Source organism: Prionailurus viverrinus, chromosome A1, assembly GCF_022837055.1.
Source record: "Prionailurus viverrinus isolate Anna chromosome A1, UM_Priviv_1.0, whole genome shotgun sequence".
NCBI classification, from domain to species: Eukaryota; Metazoa; Chordata; class Mammalia; order Carnivora; family Felidae; genus Prionailurus; species Prionailurus viverrinus.
The window spans coordinates 86195568-86223483 of record NC_062561.1 but is presented as its reverse complement, the minus strand read 5'-3'; the positions used below and the strand labels follow the sequence as shown (position 1 = coordinate 86223483).

Below are 27916 nucleotides of genomic sequence, written 5' to 3'. Positions count from 1 at the left end.
TACTAGTGAATTAAAGGTAGAAGCCTACATGATAATCTCAAGTGACACAGAAAAGACATTTAAAAAAAATCTATCACTCTTTCTTATTAAAAGCATTAATAAATATACGAATATAAGGAAATTACCTCAACATAAGAAAGGGAAGGTTTTCAAAATCCACAAGCTTGCACTATATGAAAAGGGAAAAACTGAAAGCTTTCTTCCTAAAGTCAGGAACAAGAACAATTTGCCAGTTTTACCACGTCTATTCAACACATTGTACTGAAAGTTCTATGCAGAGCAACTGGAAAAGAAAAATACATAAAAGATATTCATATTGGAAAATAAAAATTGAAACAAAATCTATTCACAGATGACATCATCCTCTATGTTGAAATCAAACAACCCACAAGAAAGTTAATAGAAATAATGAATCAATTTATCAAATTCATAGGGTAGAAAATCAACATACAAAAATTAGTTATATATTTATAGACCTGAAAAAAATCAGAAAAAAATATATTAAAAAGTCAGTTCTGTTTACAATAGTGTCTAGAAAAATTAAGCAAGGAGAAATGAATTAAACAAGGATGTAAAAAATTGCACACTAAAAACTACAGACCATTTATGAAAGAAATTAGAGACTTCAAATGGAAAGAAATCACGAATTCATAAAAATGCAAATTTAGTATGATTAAGATGCCAATATTACTTAAGTGATCAGCAGACTTAATGCAATCACTATCAAAACTCCAAGCTCACTTCTTACAGTGGGGAAACTGGTATACAAATTTTTATGGATCACAAGAGGCCATGGATAGCAACAACAAAAAAAATCTTGAAATTGAAGAACAAAGTTAGAGGGATCATAATTTCCCATTTCAAAACTTACTGCAAAGCTACAGTAATCAAAAAGGTGTGGTTATTGAATAAATATCTATCTATCTGTCTAACTTCTATCTTTCATCTCTTTATCATGTATATCATATCTGTATCAATGAAATAGAATTGAGAGTCTATAAGTAAACCTTTATTGCAAATTGAATTTTCACAAAAGCTCAAAGTCCATTCTATGTGTAAATATTGTCCCTTTAACAAGTGTTTCTGGAATAACTGCATTTCCACATGCAAAAGAATGAAGTTGGATCTCTGCTTCATATATATAGAAAAACTAACTCAAAATATATCAGTGAAATAAAGATTAATAAAAAAGTATAGAATAAATAACATGGGCAAGTCATGACCTTGTACTCTTAAACAGGACACCAAAAGCACAAACACCAAAGGGGGAAACAAAACACATAAATTGAACTTCACTGACTTCTTTAATTAACTTTTTAGAGATTTTATTTTTAAGGAATCTCTACACCCAATGTGGGGCTCAAACATATAACTGCACAATCAAGCTGCCTGCTCCACAGACTAAGCCAGCAAGGTGCTCAGAACTTCATTGACATTTAAAACTACTTTGTATCAAAGGACATTACCAAGAGAGATAAAAGACAAATTACCGAATGGGAGAAAATATTTGCAAAATATATATCAAATAAGGGTTTTATCTCAAGAGCACATAAAGAACTTTACAAATTCAACAACAAAACAAACAACCCTAATTTGAAAATAGAAAAAAAATACATATTTTTCTAAAGAAGATATAAAATGGCAAAGAAGTACATGAAAAGAAGCTCAACACTATTAGTCATTAGGGAAATGAAAACCAAAACCACAATGAGATATCACTTCACACCTTTTAGGAGGGCTATATTATTTTTAAAAGTGAAAATAACAAGTGTTGGGGAGAATATGGAGAAATTACAACCCTTGGACGTTGCTGGTGGGAATTTCAAATGCTGCAGCCATCGTGGAAAACTTTTGGCAGTTCCTCAAAAAAACTATAAATATAATTACCATATGATCAAGCAATTCCATTCCTAGTAACATACCTCCAAATAATTAAAAACAAGGAGTTGAAGAGTTTCTTTATGCCAATGTTCATCGTGGCATTATGTATAGCAGCCAAAATAAAGAAACGACACAAATGTTCATCATTACATGAATGGGCAAATTAACTATATTACATAAAATAGTGAAATATTATTCATTATTCATAGCAAGGGATGATATTGTGATATATAGTCCAACATGAATGAGCCTTGAAAACATTATACCAAGTAAAATAAGCCTGACACAAAAAGGGAAATATTGCATGATTAACTGATATTAAATAGCTAGACTAATCAGATTTTATAGAAACAGACATAGAGTTAAAGGGAGTTGGAGGTTTGAGACAGTGGGAAGTTACTGATTAATATAGATATTCTGTGCAGGGTGATAAAAATATTTCAGAAATAGTGGTGATATTTGCACAACAGTGGAATGTACTACTGCCAAAGATTATACACTTAATAATAATTAAGAAGTCAGATGGTATCTTATAATTATATTTATCTATCATCTATCTATCTTCCTATCTATCTATCCTACATATATTCTTATATATTTATATAATTTACATATGGTGTGTGTGTGTGTGTGTGTATATATATATATATATATTCACAATATTTAAAATAATAAGGTATTTTTCTCTATAATGATTGCATTGCAGTTAGAAATAATTAACCCCAGGCTATTGATTTAAAGTCTTTTAGGGGCGCCTGGGTGGCTCGGTTAAGTATCCGACTCAGGCTCAGGTCATGATCTCGCCATTTGTGAGTTCGAGCCTGCATCGGACTCTGTGCTGACAGCTCGGAGCCTGGAGCCTGCTTAGGATTCTGTCTCCCTCTCTCTCTGCTCATGCTCTGTCTCTGTCTCTCAGAAATAAATAAATGGTAAAAAAAAATAAAGTCTTTTAAAGTTTTACCTTTATTTCCCATTTTATTAATCCTGTATTCTACTATTTTAGGTTTAAAATATAGGTGTGTGTACACACGCACACGCACACACAGAACTTCATGATGCTTTTAAACAGTGGAAGGAAACTCTCTAAAAACCTGAATGTCAAATTGGATTAATAGAGTATCCTCTTGTGAGCCAAAAGAGAAGCTCAACCACACCATAGATGAGTTCTACTAATAAATTCATTTTTGTCTGTTTTTCTTTTTCTTTTTCTTTTTCCTTTTAGGTTCACTCAAGAAGAAGCATGGTGAGTTGGTTTACTTCTAACTCAGAGCAGTTCAAGCATTTGTTTACAGGACAGGGTCACAAATTCAAGTTGTGCCTGACCAACATGAATCCAAAGAAAAGATTGCAGGAATTGTGTATGCAAGGCAAGTTGCCATAGGACTAATCTTATCCATGTTAAAAAAGAGAGCCCAGGATGAGAACTTAAGTAAGGGCTATTTAACTGTTTAATATATATGAACATTGTTCTAACAACATCCCTAAGGAGGAGCTGTGATTTGTCAGTTTCAGAGAACTAGGGCAGAAACAATGTACTGTTATGTTCATTAAGTTATTTCTAAGGACCAGCTAAAGTAAATGTTCTCAAAACCAAGAATCGATCAGAATGCCATGGAGAGCACATAATTCTGGGACACATCCCTTAATTTTTGATTCAATATTTCTGCGTTAGGCTCAAGTATTGTCATTTCTAACAAGGTCCCATATGAGAAATGCCAATGCTGTGCAGCCAGGAGCCACACCATGAAGAATGTGGCTGTATCAAAATTTACTTGATAATTTACAGAACTATTAAGAACCATTAACATTAGAATTTAAATTTTATTTATAATTACCTGATGGGCTAAAACAATACAAAGTATTAATGCACAAGAAACAGATCAAATCCAGGAAAAAGACATGGAGCTTCCCAGGCTACATGGAAATTGATGCCATTTAACTTTTGGTATTACAATTTGAGAATAAGTGGTAAGATATCTAGGAGTAAACCAAGCCTTGTTTCTAAGGTAAGTAGCATTCTTCTGCTTTGGTTAAGAAATCACAATATCGAGGTGCCTGAGTGGCTCAGTTGTTTAAACATCCGACTTCGGCTTAGGTCATGATATCATGGTTCATGAGTTCGACTTTGACTCAGGTTATGATCTCATGGTTCATGACTTCCAGCCCCAAGTCGAGCTCTGTGCTGATAGCTTGGAGCCTGCAACCTGCTTCGGATTCTGTGTCTCCCTCTCTATTTGCACCTCCTCTCTCTCTCTCTCTCTCTCAAAAATAAATAAACATTAAAAAATTAAAGAAATCACAATGTCAATGAAAAAAGTTATTAAGTACTGAAAAGTGTTGAATCATTAGGAAAGACCAGAGCACTTCTGAAAACTGAAATTACACTCTCTTTGTCATTTTGGACTGGGACAGATGCATGTACTTGCATTTAGTTACAATGAGTGCAATACTGTAAGATGTAGATATTGAACATTATTCCTAGTCCTATTCCCAGGACACAGTCTAACTGAATGAGTCTAGGCCCTTGGGGAGACAGGCCCCTGGAGCTGAAAAGATAATGTGAATCTGGGGTAGTCAGAGATTGAAGATAAATAGTACCTATTCCTATTGCAGGAATTTTGAATTGTGAGTTCTGGGCTTAATCATATACACAGGTATCTTGGGAAGTAGGAGATTTTAGACACAGTAGAAGTTTAAGTGCCATCTCTGGAGACAGCTTTCCATATAGAAAGAAAATATTGTTTTGTTTTGTTTTTTGTAATGTATTTTTTTATTTTTATTTATTTATTTTTTTTCCAACGTTTATTTATTTTTGGGACAGAGAGAGACAGAGCATGAACGGGGGAGGGGCAGAGAGAGAGGGAGACACAGAATCGGAAACAGGCTCCAGGCCCAGAGCCCGACGCGGGGCTCGAACTCACGGACCGCAAGATCGTGACCTGGCTGAAGTCGGACGCTTAACCGACTGCGCCACCCAGACGCCCCTGTAATGTATTTTTTTAAATTGAATTTAGCCTATATTATTGAATTTTTCAGGTGTACACCATATTTATTTGACATTTCTATGCTTTGCTCAATATTCACCACAATAAGTATAGTCACCATCTGTCACCATACACTATTATACCATTACTGACTATATTCTTTAGGTTGAACGTTTCATTTTTTGTGACTTATTTATTTTATAGATGTAGATGTTTGCATTCTTAATCCTTTTATTGTGCCCTTGTCCACACCACCACCTGTGTGGCAACAATTTATTGTTTGTGTTTAACAGTTTGCCTTTTCCTTGTTTCCTTGTTTCCTTGTTTCCTTGTTTTTGTTTTGTTTTGTTTGTTTTTTGTTTTGAATTTTTGGATTCCACATAGAGTGAAATTATATGGTACATGTCTGTCTGACTTATTTCACTTATCATAATACCCTCTTGAACAATACATGTTTTGGAAAATAGCATGATCTCATTATTTTTTTAAAGCTGAGTAACATTATATATGTTGCCACCACACCAGGTCCCTAAAGTTTGGATTTTAAAACTCAGCTGGCTTGGCCAGGATAGAAACAAAGCACAATGTGCTTCTCCAGTCAGGTAGGAAAACCAGAAACAGACAGTGTAAAAACAGCAGTCTCAAAAAAACTATCACACAAAAGGGGAAATTATCTGCTCTTCTGGGAGAGCTTCCCTGACTGCAGACAGCAGAAACTACCCATTCTGGGGACAATGGAGCTGGAGTGATAATTTTCCTCCTCTGTCCTGCAGCATAAACTAACTTCATTAAACAGCACAGTGACAACATTGGCTGTTTCAGTTGCTTACACCCAGCCCCAGTGTCCAGCATTCTACTGGTACTACTTTTCTCTGGCAAGTGTGTCAAAGGACTAGCAAAGCAGATCCCCTCCAGAGGACCAGCAGAATCCTTCTTATGCACCACCTCTACCAATCATAGAGTTCTGCAAAGATTCATGTATAAGGGGAAGTATAAGGGGAATAGACTCACATCCTTATTAACAAGTAGATTAGAGGACACCTATTTAAAATTTGACAATTTGTGGCCAAGGTCTATACATTCCCCACAGCTGGCAGGAGAAACTCGAGAGGACTAACTTGAGGAATAGAGCATGCATAACAGCAGCAGAGTGCCACACCACAGATACATTTTGAAGCATGGGTCTCTGGACATGATTTGACCTGCTCTTCATAAAGCCATTACTCTCAGGAGCTAACACAGAAGAAACACGTACCTAACACAGAAGAAAAGAGACTTAGACAAAATGTCAAGACAGACCAACTCATTCCCCCAAAAAAGTACAACAAAATGTCACAGCCAGTGATCCACTTGAAACAGATATAGGTAATATACATGATTCACAATTTGAAGCAACAATTATAAGAATACTACCTATGCTTGAGAAAAGCATAGAAGACACCAGGGAGCCTATTACCCCAAATAGAAAAGATCTTAAAACCAATCATGCTGAAATGAAACATGCAATAATGGAGATTCAAAACTGACTGGATTCAATGACTACAAGAATGAAAGAAGCAGAGGAAGGAAGAGGTGACAAAGGGGATAGATTTATGGAAAATAAAGAAGCTGATCAAAAGAGAGAAGGAAAATTTTGAACCATGAAAGTAGACATATGTAATCAGTGATTTCATTAAATGTAATGACATTCTTACAATAGCAGTCCCAGAAGAAGAGAGAGAAAAGGTGGCAGATGGTTTATCTGAGACAATTATAGTTGAAGACTTCCGAATCTGGGGAAGGAAATAGACTTCCAAATTCAGGACGCACATATAACTTCCATCAAAACGAACAAAAGCAGGTAAAAATCAAGACATATTGTGTCTAAATTTGCAAATATAAAGATAAAGAAAAAGTCTTAAAAGCAACAAGACAAAAGAAGTCACTAACTCATAAAGGTAGACCAATAAGGTTAGCAGCAGTTTTCTCCACAGACACTTGGCAGGCCAGAAAAGGGTTCCATGATATATTCAATGTGCTGAATTGGAAAAATCTGCAGTCAGTAGTAAGGTATCCAGCAAGGCTATCATTCAGAACAGGAGAGATAAAGAGTTTCACAGATAAACAAAAACAAATAGAGTACTCTCAACCAGTCCTGCAAGAATTATGAAAGGGAACTCTTTCAATGGGAAGAAGACTAGAAAGACACAGAGAGTATCTCTCAAAATAATTACAAAACAATCACTACAACAGCACTAAGACCATTGATTATGATATATCAATAATTATTCTGAAAAAAAAATTACACCGTAAATTGAATAAATGATCTAATCAAAAAACAGTGTGTCAAAATGGATATGTAAGAGAAAAAGACACACTTATGCTGACTACAACAGACTCATTTTAGACCTCAAAACACAAGCAAACTGAAAGTGAGGGGATGCAGAAACATTTACAATGCAAATAGATGTCAAAAGAAAGCTTTACTGGCAATATTTATAACAGACATACTACATTTAAAAAAAATTTTTAACATTTATTTATTTTTTGAGAGAGAGACAGACAGACAGAGCATGAGCGGGGTAGGGGCAGAGAGAGACAGAGACAGAGACAGAGAATCCGAAGCAGGCTCCAGGCTCCGAGCTGTCAGCGCAGAGCCTGATGCGGGGCTGGAACTCACAAACCATGAGATCGTGACCTGAGCTGAAGTTGGATGCCCAACCGACTGAGCCACCCAGGCACCCCCAGACATACTACATTTTAAACTGAAAACTATAATATGAGATAAAGAAGGACATTGTATCATAATGAAGGAGGCTATCCAACAAGAAAATCTAACAATTGTAAATATTTATGCACCCAAAAGGAAAGCACTGCAATTTATAAAACAATTAATAACAAACATAAAGGAACTAATTGGTAATAATAAAATAATAGGAGAGGAATTTAACATTCACTTGCAGCAATGGAAAGATAATATGAGCAGAACATCAACAAGGAAACAATAGCTTTGAGTGACACCCTGAGCCAAATGGGCTTAACAGATATAGTCAAAACATTTTTTCCTAAACTATCAGATTACCATGTTTTTCAAGTGCACATGGGATATTTTCCAGAATAGATCACCTACTTTGTCACAAATCATGCCTCAACAAGTACAAAAAACTTTCAGATCATAACATATATGTTTTCTGACCACAATGTCATGAAATTTGAAATTGACCACAAGAAAAAAAAATGGAAACATCAAAAATACATGGAGGTTAAAGGACATCTTACTCAGGAATGGATGGATTAACCAGGGAATTAAAGAAGAAATAAAAAAAATACACAGAAACAAATGATAATGAAAACAAGATGGCCCAAGACCTTTGGGATGAAGCATAAGCTGTAGAAAAAGGGAAATATAGAGTAATAGAGGCCTCCTTCAAGAAGTAAGAAAAATCTCAAATACAAAAACTAAGCTTACACCTGAAAGAGCTATGTAAACAACAACAAACAAAGCCTCAAACCAGCAGAATAAGATAATTAAGACAGATTAGAGCAGAAATTTATGATAGAGAAAATAATGAGGAAAAAAAGAACAGGCGAATGGGAAAAGGATCTGGTTGAAAAAACTAATAACATTTATAAACTCCTAGCCAGATTTATCAAAAAGAAAGAGAAAGGACCTCAATAAATAAAATCACAAATAAAGGAGGGGAGATCACAACAAACACTACATTAATACAATTATAAGAGAATGTCATGAAACATTATATGTCAGGAAACTGGGCAACTTGGTATAAATGTACAAACTCCTAGAAACATATAAACTACCAAATTTAAATGGAAAGAAATTGAAAACTTGAACAGACCAATAACCACCACCACCAACAAATATGGAATCATTAATCAAAAATCCCCCAACAAAAAAAGTTCAGGGCAAGGGTCTTCACAAGTGAATTTCAACAAAAATGTACAGAAGACTTAATACCTATTTTTCTAAAAATGTTCCAAAAAATAGAAACGGAAAGAAAACTTCCAAACTCATTCTATGAGGCCAGCATTATTGTGATTCCAAAACCAGATAAAAATCCCACAAACAGGGAAAATTAAAGGCCAATATCCCTCAACAATATCCCTCAAGTAGAAAATTGAATCTAAGGTACATTAATAGAATTATTCACCATGATCAAGTGGGATTTATTCCTGGGCTGCAAGTGTGGTTCAATATTTGCAAAATCAATCAACATGATACACCACGTTAACAAAATAAAGAATAGGGACAATACATTCCTCTAAATGGATGCAGAAAAATAATTTAACAAAGTACAGCATCAAATATTTAAAAAAAACATAAACCTCAATAAAGTAGAGATAGAGGGAACATGCTGCAACATCATAAAGGCCATAAGGAAAAGGCACACAGCTAATATCATCTGATATGGAGAAAAACTGAGAGGTTTTCCTCCATGATACAGGAGCATGACAGTGATACCCACTCTCAGCAGTTATTAAAAATACTACTGGAAATTCTAGCCTGAGATATCAGATGACAAAAAGACATATAAAGCATCAAAATTGGCTACAAAGAAGTCAAATTCTCACTATTTGCAGACAACATGATACTGAATATCGAAAATTGTCAAAATGTCTATACTACCAAAAAATTGCCATATTTAATGCAAACCCTAACAAAATACACCAGCATTTTTCAGAGAGATGGAATATTTCTAAGAATTTATGGAACCACAGAAGACCTGGAATAGCAAAAACAACCTTGAAAATGAAAAGAAAAGCTGGAGACATCATAATTCCAGACTTCAAGTTATATTACAAAGTTGTAATGATCAAGACAATATGATACTGGCACTACAACAGACCCATACATCAATGGAAAAGAATAGAAAACCCGGAAATGGACCCACAACTATATGGGCAACTTATCTTTGACAAAATAGGAAAGAATATCCAATGTGAAGAAGACAGTCTCTTGTACAAATGATGTTGGGAAAACTTGAAAGCAAGAGGCTAAAGAAGGAAAAGGACCACTCTGAATACCATACACAAAAGTAAATTAAAAGAGGGTAAGATGCATAAATGTTAGTGAGGAAATCATTGAAATCTTAGAGGAGAAAACAGGCAGTAACCTCTTTCACATTGGCCATTACTAGCTGTTTCTCCAGAGGCAAGGAAAACAAAAGCAAAAACAAACTATTGGAAATTTACCAAGATAAAGCCTCTCTACAGTGAAGAAAACAATCAAACTAAAAGGAGACATTTGGAATAGGAGGAGATATTTACAATTGACATATCTGGTAAAGGGTTATTATCCAAAATAGATGAAGAACTTTTAAAACTCAACATCAAAACAACAAATAATACAGTTAAAAAATGGGCAAATGATATGAATATACACTTTTTTCTAAAAAAGGTGTTAATGGCTAAGAGAAGCAAGAAAAGATGGTCAATATCACTCATCAATAAGGAAACACAAATCAAAAGTAAAATTAAATATCATCTCAAACCAGTGAGAAGGGCCAGAATTAACAACACAGGAAAAAACATGTTGGCAAGGATACACAGAAAGGGGAACCCCCTTACACTGTTGATGGGAATGCAAACTGGTTAAACCGCTTGGAAAACAGTATGTAAATTCCTCAAAAAGTTAAAAATAGAACTACCATAAGATCCAGCAATTGCACTACTAAGTATTTACCCAAAGGATACAAAAAATACTGATTTAAAGGCGTACATGCATCTGTTGTGTTTAGAAGCATTATCTAATATATCCAAACTATGCAAATTTGCAAAAAAAAAGCGCTCAAATTCCCATAAACTGATGAATCAATAATGAACATGTGAAAAAAATATACATATACATAATGTATATGTAATGTAATGTATAATGTAATGTGTGTGTGTGTGTGTGTGTGTGTGTGTGTGTATAATGGAATATTACTCAGCAACAGAAAAAAAAAGAATGAAATCTTGCCATTTGGGAAGTCATGGATGTAGCTAGAGATTATCATGCAAGGTGAAATAAGTCATTCAGAGAAAGACACATACCATATAATTTCATTCAAATATGGAATTTAAGAAACAAAACAAATGAACATATGAAGGGAAAAGAGAGAGAGGCAAACCATAAAACTGATTCTTAAGTAGACAATAAACTGAGGGATGCTGGAGGGAAGGTGGGCTGACCAATGGGTTAAATGAGTGATGGGTATTAATGAGGGCATTGGTTGTGATGGGTAACGGGTATCTATAGAACTGATGAATGACTAAATTCTACTTCTGAAACCAATACTGCACTGTATTTCAACTAACTGGAATTTAAGTAAAGACTTGAAACTCAAATTAAAAAAAATAGCATTTTCATTTTGGGAGGTAAATACCCAGTGGTGGATTTATGGATCATATGGTGTTTCTATTTTTAAATTTTTGCACAATCTCCAGACTGTTTTCCCCAATGGCTCCACCGGGTTACATTCCCACCAACAGTGTCTGAGAGTTCCCTTTACTCTACCCCCTCGTCATCTTATGTTATTTCTTGTCTTTTTGGAACCAGCCATTCAAACAAGTGTAAGGTGATAATCTTATTGTGTTTTTGATTTGTAAATTGTTTATAATTACTAATGTTGAATATATTATCAAGTATATGTTGACAATCTGTTTGTTTTCTTTAGAAAAAAATGTCTATTCAGGTCCTCTGCCCATTTTTAAATCAGATTGTTTTTGGTATTGTTCATGCTGTATAAATTCTTTACATATTTGGATATTAACCTCTTCTTGGATATATTATTTGCAAACTTCTCTCATTCAAGGATTTGCCTTTATATTTTGTTGATGACTTCCTTTTCTGTTGAAGAATTTTTACCTTAGTGTTGTCCCAGTACTTTATTTTTGCTTTTATTTTTCCTTTCCTGGGGCAATATGTTCATAAATATGATGCTAAACTAATGACCAAGAGATTACTGCCACTGTTTTCTTTTAGAAGCTTTATGACTTCAGGTCTCACATTTAGATCATCAAGCCATATTTATTGTATTTTTGTGTATTGTGTAAGAAAGTGGTCCAGTTTCATTCTTTCACATATACTTTGCAGTTTTCTCAACACCACTTGTTGAAAAACCTTGTTTTCTCATGATATATTCTTGCATCTTCTGTCATAGGTTGACTATATACATGTGGGCTTATTTATGTGCTCTATATCCTATTCTATTGATCTATGTGTCTATTTTTGTGTTAGTACTATACTGCCTTGATTACTGCAGTTTGTAGTCTATCATTAAATCTGCCATTGTGATTCCATTATCTTTGTTCTGAAATCAAGATTTCATTAGTTATACAAGTTTTTTTTTTCTGTGATTCCATAAAAGTTTTAGGATTATTTGTTCAAGTTATCTTAAAAGATGTTATTGGCATTTTGTTGGATTTGTACTGAAACTTTAGGTTGCTTTAGGTAGGATGGACATTTTAAATATATAAATTATTCTAAAAAGCAAGCATAATACATTTTTCCATTTGCTTGTGTCATTACAATTTGAATATATTATTATTATTATTATTATTATTATTGTCTAATTGTGGCAGCTAGGATTTTCAGCACTACTATGAGGAATAAAAGTGGTAAGACTGAATATCCCTGTCATATTCAAAACTTAGAGGGAAAGATTTCAGTTTTTCACTATTGTATGATGTTAGATTGAATTTTTTATATATCACCATTATTATGTTGAGATATTTTCCCTCTAAATCCACTTTGTTAAGAGTTTTTATCAGGAAGGAATGTCGTAATTTGACAAATCCTTTTTCTTCCTCTAGTGAGATGATCATATGTTTTTTATCCTTTCTCTTATTAATGACATTAATCACATTGATTGGTATGTGAATGGTGAAAACATGCTTGCATCCCTGAAATAATTACTACTTGATCATGGTTAGTGATTTTTTTTTAATGTATTGTTGAATTTGGCTTTGCTAGTATATATTTTTTTGGCAATTTTCATGCATGTTCATCATAGATACTAGCCTGTAGTTGTATTTTTGTTTTTTGTTTGTTTGTTTTTGTTTATTTTTAGTATTTTGTTTTGTTATGTTTTTCTGTACCTTTGGTTTGGTCTCAGGGTAATACTAACCTCATAAAAAGAATTTGAATGCTTTCTTCCATATTCTATTTTTTAATATAGTATCAGAAGAATAGGTATTAATGCTTCTTTAGATGTTTGGTAGAACTTACCAGTGACACCATTAGTCCTGGACTCCTGTTTGTTAAAAGTTTATTAATTACTAATTTTATTATTATTAAGTGGCTTTTCAAATTTTCTATTTTTCCTGATCGAGTTTTGGAACTTGGTATCTTTCTAGGAATTTACCTATTTTTTTCTAGGTTGTCCAATTTGTTGGCATTTTTTAAATAATATTCTCTTATAATCTTTGCAAACCTGCTTTGTTTTTTTTTCCATTATCTGATTTTATTTATTGTGTCCTCTCTTTTTTTTTCTTAATAAACCAGGCTATAAATTTACCAATTTTGTCTAACTTTTCAAAGAAGCAGCTCTTGGTTTCATTTATATTTTCAACTTTTGTCTCTATTTCATTTACCTCTGCTCTAATCTTCATTTTGAGTAGCATTTTTGGTTGTCCTTTCCCTTTCTAGCTCCTTTAGCAGTAAGTTTAGATTGATTACTTGAGATCCCACAGCTAACATTATACTTAATGGTGAAAAGCTGAAAACTTTTCCTCCATGTTCAGAACATGACAAGTATGTCCATTCTCAACATCTTTTTACAACATAGAATGCTTATGCATTCTAAAATGCTGAGGCATTTTAACAGTATGGATTCATTGTAACCATAACCATAGAATTTTTTTCCCATTTCCTTGTGTCTTCTTCAATATCTTTCATCAGCATTTTGTAGTTTTTAGATTACAAATCATTCACCTCTCTGGTTAGGTTTATTCCTAGGTATCTTATGGTTGTTGGTGCAATTATAAATAGGATCAATTATTTAGTTTCTTTTTCTGCTGCTTCATCGTTGATGTATTAGGAATTCAACATTTCTGCACATTTCTATACATTGTACTTCTGTACAAGATTTCTGTACATTGATTGTGTATCCTGTGGTCTTATTGGATTCCTGTATCATTTCTAGGAATTTTTTCATGGAGTCTTTTGGGTTGTCTATATCATTTAATCTGCAAGTAGTGAAAGACTGACTTTTTCCCTATCTATTTGGATGCTTTTTATTTCTTTAACTGTCTGATTGCTGAGGCTTGTACTTTCAGTGTCAAATAACAGTGATGAGAATGGATATCCCTGTTTTGTTCCTGACTGTAGATGAAAATCTTTCAATTTTTCTCTAGTGAGATGATGTTAACTATGGGTCTTTCATATATGGCCATTATTTTTTTGATGTATGTTCCCTCAATCCCTACTTTTTGAGTTTTTGTTTGCCAGAGTGTGGCAAATTTTAACTAGGTATGCTCTGGTCTGCTTATTATATGATAGCTGATGTGACTTCCAGTAGAACTGAAGCCTTGCAGGACACTGTGGTTGGGAGACACGGTGTGGACAGCATTTCTGTCGGTCCACTGAGGAAGGAACCTGCCTTGCTGGGACTGAGGCACACTTGACAGGGAATGGAAATATTGGCAGAGCACAGGGGTGTGAGACTTGGTGTAGGCAAGGTAGGCAGCCAGTCTCAGCACTGTGTATTTACTAAAGGTTGTTCTGTGTTTATACTGAGTGGTGAGGGAGACAGATATCACCAACCAACTCCTTTGTTTCCAGTGAGGGGTTCTTGTGTCTACTGCTCTCAGAGAAGCACTCACTGAAGAGTGAATAATCTCCCCTCTGTGTGTTCCCTGTGTTTTTCAGATTCTCATTTCCATGCTGTCCGTCCCTAGGTAGTTTGCCTATTTTCTAGCAATGAGCATTGCAGGGTCCATTCCAGGAAAGGCTCCCAACTTTGAAAACAACAGACTTTAGGGACATGGTTTGGGCAGGGGCTGCACTGGTCTTCTGGAAGAGGGTCTCATCTCACTGAGACTGATGCAGGTTTTGCTGATAAGGGCAATCACAGGCTAGGAAGACAGTGTCAGGGTTGAGCTGCCTTTGACAGAAGGCTTTGTAATTATTATCAATGGTGTGGGAGGGAAGTGGAACATTCTGAAACTTTTGTCCCTGTAGAGGGGTCCCTATGAATGCCACCTGCCACTCAAGTGCTCCAAGAAGAATAACAATCCCTACCTGTATTCCCCAAGCATTCCTCCAGCCAAGCCATCTGCCCTTGTGGTGTTTGCCTGTCTTCTCCACAGGAGTAGGACAGTACTTTTTGTTCTGTATCCCAGTTAAGACTCCTGACGTTAAAAACTCCAGGCTTTAAGCCCTACTGGATAAAAAAAAAAAAAAAAAAAAAAAAAAATTCTAGGAAATAAGCTCCTTTGTTATTCCCAGTCAATGGCTTTGAGGAAGTGTCCTCCTTGTGCATTCCCCTGCATAATCCTCTCCCTCTCTCTCTCTCTCTCTCTCTCTCTCTCTGTCTTTGTCTCTGTCTCTCTCTCTCTCTTGTCTTTCTCTGCAACCAGGGGTCCCTCCCTTCCACAGTGCCCAGGATCCATGTCTCCCCCAAACCATGTCTTTGCATTTCTTACTTTCCTCAATGTCGCCTTTTCTCTCCCTCTAGTTGTGAAGTTGTTCTGCCAGTCTTCAGGTCAATTTCATAGGTATTCAGAATGATTTGACAGCCATCTAGCTTTGTTTAAGTAATGAGAAAAGCTTAAAGTTCTCCTACTATGCAATCATTTTAGCTCTGAAGCAGGAAACCTTGAAAAGGAAGGAAAAGCTCATGGTATCACCCTTCTGGATACCATAATGTACTGTAAAGCTATAATAATGAGAAGAGTACTTTATTGGCACAAATGTGGATAAATAGATACATGAGCACAACAGAATAGCCCCCAAATAAGTCCTCACTTATATGGACAATTATTCAGTGACAAAAGAGGCAAGAATATACAATGGGGAAACTATCCATTCAATAAATGATGTTGAGAAAACTAAAAAGATACTTGCAAAATAATGAAATTTGACCACTTTCACACCATAAACAAAAGTAAATTGATAATGGGTGGGAAGACATAAATGTAATATCTAAACCATAAAAGTCTTAGAAGAAAACATAAGCAGTGAGTTCTTTGACAAAAGTCTGAGCAATATTTACTTGAATCTGGTTCCTCAGGGAAGGACAGCAAAAACAAAAACAAACTATTAGGACCATATCAAACAATTTTTTTCACAGCCAATGTAACTATTAACAAAATGAAAACACAACCCACTTAATGGGAATAGATATTTTCAAATTATGTATCTAATAAGGGATTCACTATGAAAATATATAACAAACTCATACAATTCAATATGAAAAACTCAAGCAACCCAATTTAAAAATGGGCAAATATCTGACTGGAATTTTCAAAAAAGACGTACAGATATACAATGGTTACAGGAAAATATGCTAAACATCACTAACCATTAGGAAAATATATATCAAAGCCACAGTAATATATAATCTCACATCTATCACCATGACTAATATCAAAAGGACAGGAAACAACAAATCGTAAATATGTGGAAAGGGGATAATGTGAACTGTTGGTGGGAATATAAATTGGTGCAGCCATTATTGAAAACTGCTTGAGGATATTCAAAATAAATAAAATTGAATTATCACATTATCCAGTAATTCCAGTACAAGGTAATTATCTAAAAATTAAAAACACAAATTTAAAAAGCATTTCTATGTTTATTACAGCATTACTTACATAGCCAAGATATGGAAGAAACATAAATGTCCAATTATTGTTGAATGGATAAATAAAACATAGTGTGTGTATATATATATATGTTTATATATATATAATGGAATATTGCTTAGCCATAAAATGAATTAAGAAAGAATGAGATATTGCCATTTAAGACAATATGGATGTACCTAGATAGTACTATGCTAAGTGAAATAGTTCAGATGAAGAAAGCCAAATACCATATGATTTCTTTTGCATGTGGAATCTAAAAATCAAAACAGAGATACCTGGGTGGCTCAGTTGATTGAACGTCTGACTTCTGCTCAGGTCATAATCTCGTGGTTTGTGAGTCCGAGCCCTAGTCTGGGTTCTGTGCTGACATCTCAGAGCCTGGAGTCTTCTTTGGATTCTGTATCTCCCTCTCTTTCTCCTCCCCGCCCACACTTGTGCGCTCTCTCTCTCTCTCTCTCTCAAAAATAAATAAACATTATTTTTTTAATACAAATAAAAATTAAAACAAACTAAGGAACAGAACGAAACAAACTGTGGTTTTAGATGCAGAGAATAACTGATGGTTGTTATAGAGGATATTGGTGGGGGAATAAATGAAATGAGTAAAGGGAAATAACAGGTGCTATCTTTCAGTAACAAAATATATTTAGAAAATGGGTATAGTTTCTCAGGATCCACATAAGAGTGAAAACATATGGTATCTGTCTTTCTCTGTATGACTTATTTCACTTAGCATGGGGGAGGGGAAGGAAAAAAAAAGTTAGAGAGGGAGGGACCCAAAACATAAGAGACTTAAAAACTGAGAACAAACTGAGGGTTTGATGGGGGATAGGAGGGAGGGGAGGTTGAGTGATGGGTATTGAGGAGGGTACCTGTTGGGATAACCACTGAGTGTTGTATGGAAACCAATTTGACAATAAATTTCATATTAAAAAAAAGTAAAAAATAAAATTAAAAATGGGTATATAATGTACAGCATAGGGAATATAGTCAATACTATTCTATTATATTTGTATGGCGGTCAATAATAACTAGACTCAATTTGCTCATGATTTCATAAAACATAAATATTCAATCACTACCTTTTGGTAGTGGAAACTAATAAAGTATATCCGGTCAATTATGCTTCAGTTAAAAAAAAATCTTGCTGTGTGAACAAGGGTTTAAGATAATAACATTTTGCACTCTCCTAAGCATAGAGATGTGATTTTGGAGATACATACTTTACTCTCATTCTCTTTGAATGACCTCCTCCAACTGTCATAAATGTAGTTAATAGTGTCAGAAAGAGATTTATTCGGGGCGCCTGGGTGGCGCAGTCGGTTAAGCGTCCGACTTCAGCCAGGTCACGATCTCGCGGTCCGTGAGTTCGAGCCCCGCGTCGGGCTCTGGGCTGATGGCTCGGAGCCTGGAGCCTGTTTCCAATTCTGTGTCTCCCTCTCTCTCTGCCCCTCCCCCATTCATGCTTTGTCTCCTTCTATCCCAAAAATAAATAAACGTTGAAAAAAAAATTTAGTGGGGCGCCTGGGTGGCGCAGTCGGTTAAGCGTCCGACTTCAGCCAGGTCACGATCTCGCGGTCCGGGAGTTCGAGCCCCGCGTCAGGCTCTGGGCTGATGGCTCAGATCCTGGAGCCTGTTTCCGATTCTGTGTCTCCCTCTCTCTCTGCCCCTCCCCCGTTCATGCTCTGTCTCTCTCTGTCCCAAAAATAAATAAACGTTGAAAAAAAATTAAAAAAAAAAATTTAGAAAAAAAAAAAAAAGAAAGAGATTTATTCAAACAGTTTGAAAAATTTTAAAAGCATTTGGCAATACTTGTTACAGTGTTGTCCTTTGGGGATATTTTAATGTAAGACAGTTCAGAACTACTAAATACCCAACAGGTCCACTATTCTCGAGAGAATATCATCCTGAAAAGTGTTAGAGGGTCATGACTCAGACCTCTCTGAATCATAGTACAGGTTCTCAAAACTCTGTGAATAAGCTCTATGAGGATGAAACTTGTATTTACTTGTTATCCAGCTGCACAACACATGGCTCACAGATACAAAATATAGTTTCCAACCTCCATCTGTAATAAACTGCATCACCTTCACAGAGCAGTGAACTCTCAGAATTTTTAGTTTCACTCTAACTAATTTGTGTATTTCCTCTTAAAGGTAAACTCCGGAAAGAATATGGTAAGTCATTTATTACTTCCTTGTGTATATCATATTGATCACAGTATAAAAAGTCAGGCCTTTTTTGAAGGAAAGTTTTAAGAGAAAAACACTTGGTAAAGATATAAGTATATAAATACCACTTTGAAATTTGGGATTGTGCATTTCCTTTCATTTTTTTTTCTTTTTTTTAAAAAAATTTTAAAGGTTTTTACTTTACTATTGAGAGACAGAGAGAGACAGAGCATGAGCAGGTGAGAGGCAGAGACAGGAGGAGACACAGAATCTGAAGCAGGCTCCAGGCTCCATGCCGTCAGCACAGGGCCTGACGCGGGGCTCGAACTCACAAACCACGAGATCATGACCTGAGCCAAAGTTGGATGCTCAACCGACTGAGACACCCAGGAGCCCCTCATTTTTTCTTAATTAGGTTGTTCGAGTGTCCATGAGCTCTGTTAGGTCATGCTGTGTCTAATCCCTTGAAGTTTGCAAATGTTGCTTTGATTCTACAGAGAGGAGAAACTGGGTAATACTTGAGGAAAATACTAAAGGAAGGTCTGCAGTTAAATCTACCAGATATACTGAAAAGGTACAGGGTGCTACATTTCAATGCACAGCACAGCCTTGTCTACTATCCAAATATCTACTAATGTTAGCTATTCTCACTTTTTGTTGTTTGTTTGAAGTGCATGTTTTACTTGCTAACCCACTTTCACTGGAATTGAGAAAAGGAAGCTTGTGTAAAATGTACTTGGAGAACATTTTTTTTTCTCTTCTGCATTTTCAAAATTTCCTCATGTCTTGAGGATTCTTTCTTACCTATTCTGACCCACTCAAATTTAAAAAAATTTCCTCATGTACCACACACCAGTTTCCAAAGTAGAAATTGCTGTTTGTATTATCATCAGACTATGCTCCTAGATGAAACATTAGAGGAAAATTATGTCTTTCAATGCCCAGGATTTCTTCTTGGGATGAGCAATAAAGACTAATTAGCTGTTTCAGGTTGTTTCTGGCTCTGGATATATTCTCCTCTCAAAGGCTCACTGATCTTGTCCCAGTCTCTTGTGGTTCAAACCCCATGTGTAATCTGGATGAACTTTGCTTGGGAAATATTCTAGGATGACATCCACACAATCAGCAGATGGAACAGAATGGACTGACTTAGTTCTTGGAGAAAGGAGACCATAGATGATGGAGTTATTAGCATATTTCATGATACTATGCAGTCTCTTAGAAATTATCTATTTGAGATAATGTACACAATGCCTTCTTTTTTTATTTTTTGTTTTTTTCTTCTCTAGCTTTTAATTTTCACCTACTTGCCTAATATTTTACCAAGTCAGATGTTGAAAGATTTGAGTAAAGTCTGTTTCTTTAGAAATTCTTCCATATATACTTTGTTGAATTCTTTATTATATATTTGTTTTTACACAGAGCTCTTACGTGAACAGAAAGGTGAGTAGTATTTGTTTAAATTTTAGCGGCAGACATCATAGAAAAGTATATTGGTCAACTAAAATTTAGCAATTGATTCCATATCATAAACTATTTTTTAAATGGTCTCTCTTTTAAGCAGTTTCTCTATATATGATTAGTCATAAGTTGAAACTATTTTGTATTTTGTAACATTATAAATTATAAGTTCTATACATGATTTGCATTTTAAAAGAGTCACAATGTGGCATCTTTGTTGAAATCTTTCTCCTGTTTATTATTTGTTTTGTTTTTTACAGTCTCAATAAGGTGTTCAGATATTCCTTTATGATTTTTCTACTATTACTTCTTAAATACAAATTAATACCTGAATTTTGATCTTCATATTGGTTTCTTCTAATATCTGAATCTATATTATTAAATAACAATTAATGCTAATTCTATTTTATACAATAGGATGCCAATCAAATATATCACCATCAATATTGGGCACTTTTAAAGACTTTGCATTTTTCTATATGATATATAAAATTTAAAAAATGTGATATGCATAAGCTTTGATATACCATATGCATATTTTTGTTTTGATTTTTCTTTATTCTTGGCCTTGTTTTTAGGAGATTTTTTTATGGTAATTTGGTCTCTGTACCTTTGTACTTGTTTTTCTCTATTCCTGAAATATTTTATTTCTGTAATCATTTCCTAATTAAATCTATTTTTCCTGTGGGAACCTGGTGAACCCTCACTAGTTGAGAGAGGTATATGAGTAGTCTATGGTATCCCACAGCCATGCATTCTCTCATTATTGTTTTTCATGGTGATCTGTGCATGTGACAGGTCAGAGCTATGTGTCCTCCTTTACTGAGGGAGCCTGATCCATGTGGAGCTAAGGGCGGCCAGTCCACAAATATCTGTTGAGTGGAAAAAATTATTTGTATTTATATTTTTCTTTGTCAAATTGTTTTGCTCCTTGTTTTTCTAGATTATGTATGAAAGAAAATATTAGCTAGGAACCAGACCTAATGTTTTATTTCCTGATCTAGGATTTAAAGATCACATAACACCTAATTTTTGGAGAAACACTTATGTCAAAATTAATTTCTTACATTTCCTTAGTACTATATTGAATTGAATCTCATGTCTTTGGCCATGCAACTCTGGGCCAAGTGAGGCAAGGTGAAAATCTTATCCTGGAGATGCCTAGAAATATATTTGGCATGAGACTTTCAGTTAGGCTCTATGTGACCTCAAGAGAGTGATGTGGAGGGAACACTTCCTAAGAGAGTTACTAAGTACTCCTCTCCCATGAAAGGCTATCGTTCGTGTGGGAATTGACAGGGAGGACCTTAAGGAATCTGCCAAAATCCTCTCCAAAAGAAAGTGATAATTTGAACATCTAAGCAGGCAGATGACCCTCATGTGAGACAAGTTTTTCTCCTTCCTTTACACAAACGCCCACTCCACTCCACCTTCAGTTCTCATTCCTGGAGGAACCACAAGTTTCATGGGAGGTGAGAGAAGGTAGGAGACCTGAGGCAGAAGGGAAATGGGCCATTGCATGGCCTGAACAATTTAATACTCAAAATAGACATGAAAAAATAATTCTGGGAAATTTATTTGAAACGTTAACAGTGAGATTAAATAAGGTTGTTTTTTGCATAAACTTGATGATTTCTAAGTTATTCTACAAACCAGTTATAAAGCTACATATAACTATGGCCCTATACTCACGTTTGGTCAAATGTTTAATAAATAGCTATTGAAAATATACTTGTTTAAATAAATTTGGTAATGTCAAGAAACATACTATATTATTATCTACTTAAGAAAATTCTCAAGAAAGGCCTTGTGAACAGTTTTGCTGACTCTTCTCTGAAACACTCAAAGAAATGGGTTATCCCAAAGTGGTTGGGGGTACAATCCATTGAAATTCCAATCGACCCTAAGTCTGCAGCCATGTAGTGTTCATTCTGGAAGACAAATCTGCAGTAAGTTTATATTCATGTAAGATAAACATGGTATGTTTCCAAGACTGTACATCTAAACAGCCTGTAGTTTGGAACATTTTAAGGTGTGAAGCGGGAAAGTACCTCCTTATTTCTAAAAATCCAAGATAGACACCTTAAGTTTTTATGGTTGCTCAAATAAAGGATATATTGCTAGAGCTGAGTATGCCAAATATACCACGTCTTTAATGCAAAGTAAGGTAAACCAAACCCTCCATTTCAGTAAATCCTCCTTTCTCAGAAGCCCCTCCCCCCCCCACTTCATTTCCTTCTTATCAGCTGCCAGGTATTGTAAATGAAGTGTGATAAAATGAGGGTCTGAAGGCCACTTTCAGACTTCCCTCTTATCCTGGAAAGAATGGTAGAATTTGTAGGTCCTTGGCACTTATATTCTCAAATTTGAGACATCATCCAAAAGAGATCACTTTTAATATCCTATTTTATATCTACATAAACACATTTACAAGTCAAATAGTATGTATTTAGTTTGTGTTTATTATTATTATTATTATTATTATTATTCAGGAGATAACTATCTCTCTCTGTGTCACACATATACACTGGATCATTAAGTCTTTGTTCTCAGGGTCTCTGTTTTCAAATTGAGACCAAGTAATAGGACAGATATTCCATGAATAGGAATAAGAGGACACGTTCTAACATACATTTTCTTTCTTTATTTATATAGGGAACATAGAAAAAAAGAACGGTAAGTGATATTTATATTTGATTGAAGCAGTGTTTGAATATCCCATATCAATATTCCAATATTGATGTTCTTTCATTATTATTAAAGAACAAATTCCAGGCACCCCATGTGTGACCTAAAAGTTTTCAAAACAAGTAAAGTATCTTCCTGCTACTTTAAAAAGTGAACATAACTATTCATAAGACAAAGTTTTAGGCATAAATACAGAAGAACAAGATGAATCCATGTGTGCCATTAGAGCTGGAACTCAGGTCTTACGTTCAGTGCCATTCAGTGAGGTCATTTGTCTTTTGTATATATAGTAATTAACTGACTATTTTACAGTCAGTGCTTAAGAAACAATGAGACAAAAGGACTATCTTTCTTTATGGAAGTTGCTATAAGAATGATACAAATTCCACATTTAAATAATAAATAAAAAACAAATATTCTAATATTTGTTATGGAGGAGGGTTAATGATGCCATGGATAGTACAACAGTTGGACTGGGCTTAGACATGAGGTTCTAGATTTGCTAAAGAAGGTCAATGCAGGAGAGGCTGGAGATATTGAAAAGGACAGGTAGGTCAAAGAGAGAACTACCATGTGTAAAGCAGAAAGCACAACATGCACTAAACTCTGAGGGGAGGTGAGCCTGTGGTTCTATTAGAAGAGACAATATTAGCCAGGTGCCTCTGGTTCTGAAAACCTAGACAAGGCTATATGTAGGCAAAGGCTGGTAAATGCAACATCTCCTTACCATTCTAAGAATTTTGAATGCTCTCTAAGAAACAGAATTTTGAATATTATCCAAGAAAATAAGGAAATCATATAAATTCTAAAAAGGGGTACAGTGACAAGATTTTCAATTCAAAAATGTTATTTTCTTGAAGGTAGAGAACAGATTATATGGTTAGTGGTAAAAAAAAAAAGAAAAGAAAAAGAAAAGCTAGGACAATCTACTCTGAGATATACACTGAACTAAATAAACAGGTCTTAAAAGTCTGTACATGTTTGTGTACAGTCTGTGTAAAATCGGTAGTTTAATGGAAAAGAGAATTCCTATGTAAAGTCTATGGTTTAATTTTGACTCTAATTTCCATGACCTGGAAGCCTATGTCCCTGCTGTGTTTAATTTTGGAATCCTATTAAGATTTAGATTTTCTATGCAACAAACATTCTCACTTAAGGAAAGCTGTTGATCAAATGTAAAAGTACTCTGAATGGGTCTATATAACATAAGCCCATCCTGACTGAAATCAGAATTAACTACAAATTAATCCAAATCTGAAACCACTATACATATATTTGTTACATTTCCAATAATTTTTCTCAACTCATTTTCCCAGAATTGAATTAATACTTCTTTGGAGTAAAGAAAAACTTGAATTCATTTCATAAAAAATACTAACAAGTATCTTTTCTCTTATCAAAAAAAAAAAAATTAAACGTGATTCATGGAAGAATGAAAGCATTTATCTATAGTTTAACAAAGGTAGGTTAGTCATGTGGGACATATCCTGAGAGGAAAAAAAGTATTTGTCATCATTGTCCTCCTCCTCATCATCTTCACCACCAACAAAAACCTACATTTATTTATTAATGATCTTTACATTTAAAAAATGTGCTTTACAATAGTAATACATTGGCAAATATGGAGCACATATTTCTTTCTGTCAAGTACCTAAAATTAAAACAAGAATAAAAATTAATAAAGTAATACATCAATGAACTAGCAGAAACTATGATTGAGGAGGTAGATAGAAGGCAGATAATAACCAATCTCTTAATTTTAGAATTTAATATTTATCTTATGAGTGGTGAAAGGAACTGAGGAATTCTGAGTAAGTAGGTATTCAACATAAAAATTATAAGATCTGAGTTTTAAAAAGACTGCATTAGAGAATCCATTGACGTGTGCAGGAGTGGGCATTGGAAGACCAGTAAAGGAGCTTCCACAGTCAATGAGCAAGACTCAGAAGGGTGATGAAGGGTGGAGGTTGGTGGAAGGGCTTGGGAGAGCAGGAAACCTAAGATGGAGCTAGACTCAAATGACCATAATGAATAATTCAATGTGGAGGGTGGAGTGGGAGGTAATGGAGAAGGAAATACAAACAAAATGCCCCTCTTAGTGGCCTGTACAGCTGGATCCAGTGATTTCATTCACTAAGTTGGTAATAAAATTCAATACTTAATTCATCAACTTTCTTAACATTAGTAATCTCTTCAATTGCCTAAACTTCTGGTAATTAAAACCAATCCCTCAGTGACACTTGGCAAAAAAAAAAAAAAAAAAAAAAAAAAAAGAGGCTTAATCTTCATTCTCTGTTTTTGATTTATTGTTTTGTCTTTGCTCTTTATAGTCACAAACTGCATTTTTATTTTATACATTTTTTGACACAGTCATTTTTCTGTATATCATTTGTCTTTTATTCCCTTTCTGTCAGATCACCTGAAGGATGGGAAAACAATAATTTTGTTTTTAATTTTATGAGAATAAGGGAAAAATCAGCAATTCAATGCTTAAAAAATAAAGTTTATTAAGTTTTATTTAAAAATAAATCAGTTAAGGGGTGTCTGGGTGGCTCAGTCGGTTAAGCATCTGACTTCAGCTCAGGTCATGATCTCACAGTCCGTGAGTTCCAGACCCCCGTTAGGCTCTGTGCTGACATCTCAGAGCCTGGAGCCTGTTTCAGACTCTGCGTCTCCCTCTCTGCCCCTCCCCTGCTCATGCTCTGTCTCTCAAAAAAAAATAATTAAAAAAATTAAAAATAAATCAGTTAATTATGCTATAGAATAGTGTTTATTTTCATTAAAATGTTACAATTAATCTCTAAAAGAATAGAGCACATTATGAAAAACATGCATTAGATTATTCCTTTCACTATTGTGGGGTAAAACTATTCTGCATATTTAGATAATGAGAATATGGCAAGATATTTTAAAGGGATTATAGATGGGTAATAGACACCTAATGGGTCCCTTTTTCTTTCCTTGACTTTTCAAAAATAAATTGACACATATCATTTTTGTAACAAATTATGTTTATAATTAAACACAAAGAATATAACCCTTGTGAAAATGAGCACAAATACCTCTGATGGCCCTTCTTTTAAAGCACCTTGATTTTGGAATGGTGCTTCAATTGTCAGGCAGCTTGTTAATGCCTCTGTAGGTGAAGAAACTGGGTCTTATTCATCACAATGAAAATAGTGCTTTGTCTAAAAAAGAGTCTCAGTAAAAATGTGCTGGATAAGTAGAAAATTTTTGCAGTTAAATTAGGAATATCATGAATAAAAAGTAATAAATGCTACTTGTGGACATGTCAGATAAGTTAAATACCAGATGCTGAATGCAGATTTTTTTTTCACGTTAGCTCATTTATCCATCACATTGTAAATAACAGTATCAACCTAATTTATGGTACTTTCTTGATATCACACAGATCACAGTTGGGAGAGATATAATTTGGTTATATTTGGAAAAAGCTCTGTTCATGTTTTGAACCAACTCTAGCTGGCCACCATGAGACTCTAGTTTAAAATTTTATTATCTATTCACATAAGTGCAATTTCTAACTGCATGACAATTTGTGTTTCATAAATTTTTATATTACTTACAACTCTATGCCCTATCTTTGAATATCCATTTCTTCCTTAATTTACATGACTGTGATTTCTGTGGTAGTGCCTATATTTTTGTGCTTACATATGTAGCACAAAAACAGACAAAAAGATTACATGATAAATCATGATTATATTATAGTGAAATGATAAATAATTATTGTTATAATTTTCTCAGAAGAATGTTTTATTGTCTGGATTATAAAATAAAATCACCATTTTGATTCTGAATGCATGATGTACCCACATATTGATAGTAGACTTTATTTAAAATAAATTACCTTGGGGGTTATTGGGTAGCTCAGTCAGTTGAGCATCTGACTCTTGATTTCAGTTCAGCTCATGATCTCACAGTTCGTGCATTTGAGCCCCACACTGAGCCCTATGTCAGGCTCTGTACCATTAGTGTGGAGACTGCTTGGGATTTTCTCTCACCCTTCCTCTCTGCCCCTCTGCTGCTTGCACATGCTTTCTCTCTCTCTCTTTAAAAATAAATAAAATTTTAAAAAAAAATTAAAAAAACGTTTTTTTCCTAGTAAATGCAAAACTTTTGCAAAGGAAAAAAAAACTCTATTGATAACTGGATGCTAAATATTCTTAAGTCACATATCAATTTCAGGTACATATTGAACACTATATTGAACACATATTAAACATTATATCTGGCAAAGCTCATATCCCTAAGAATTCTGTGTTTTTTTTTTTAACGTGATACATTTCTATTTGGAATATATTGATCACACTATAACCTGGTAATGTTCACATCAATATAACATCACATAATTATCATTTATTTTTTGTGGTGAGGATATTTAAAATCTAGTCTCTTAGCAACTTTGAAACAGCTCTTTAAAACCAAAATAAAATAAAATAATTAAATTAAATTAAATTAAATTGTGCTTATTTTTTATCTTTTTTATTGAGATATAATTGACAAATTACATTGTGTAAGTTTAAGGTATACAACGTGTTGATTCCATACATTTACATATTGCAATATAATTATCACCAAGGCATTAACTAACAACTCCATAATGGTGCATAATTATGATTTATTTACTAAGAAAAATCAAGATCTATCTTCTTAACAACTTTGATTTTTCTAATACTGTGTATTTGACAATAATTATTATGCTGTACAACACATCTCAAAAACTTATTCATTTCCAGTTTTAAGTTTATACCCTTGGGCAAAATCTCTTAAATTCCCTCTACCTCCAGCCTCTGGTAATCATTATTCTATTCTCTGTTTCTATGACTTCAGTTTTCTTAAAAATTCCATATATAAGTGATATCGCACAGTATTTTTCTTTCTCTTTCTGACTGACTTAATTTAGCATAATGCCATCGCAAT

At 34.3% G+C, this 27916-nt stretch overlaps 1 protein-coding gene across 10 annotated transcripts in view; it reads left to right on the top strand.

Moving 5' to 3' along the window:
* Positions 1-27916, top strand: part of LOC125175786 (butyrophilin subfamily 1 member A1-like) — a 101476-nt gene that overhangs the window by 51782 nt on the left and 21778 nt on the right. For 7 of the 10 annotated variants that reach the window (XM_047876635.1, XM_047876630.1, XM_047876633.1 and 4 more), the window contains exons 5-8: positions 3104-3124; positions 18809-18829; positions 20246-20266; positions 22940-22960. In XM_047876635.1, the coding sequence (XP_047732591.1) occupies positions 3104-3124; positions 18809-18829; positions 20246-20266; positions 22940-22960 (84 nt within the window). The remainder of the gene's footprint in view (positions 1-3103; positions 3125-18808; positions 18830-20245; positions 20267-22939; positions 22961-27916) is intronic. The other 3 variants (XM_047876634.1, XM_047876629.1, XM_047876632.1) reach the window with 2 other exon arrangements.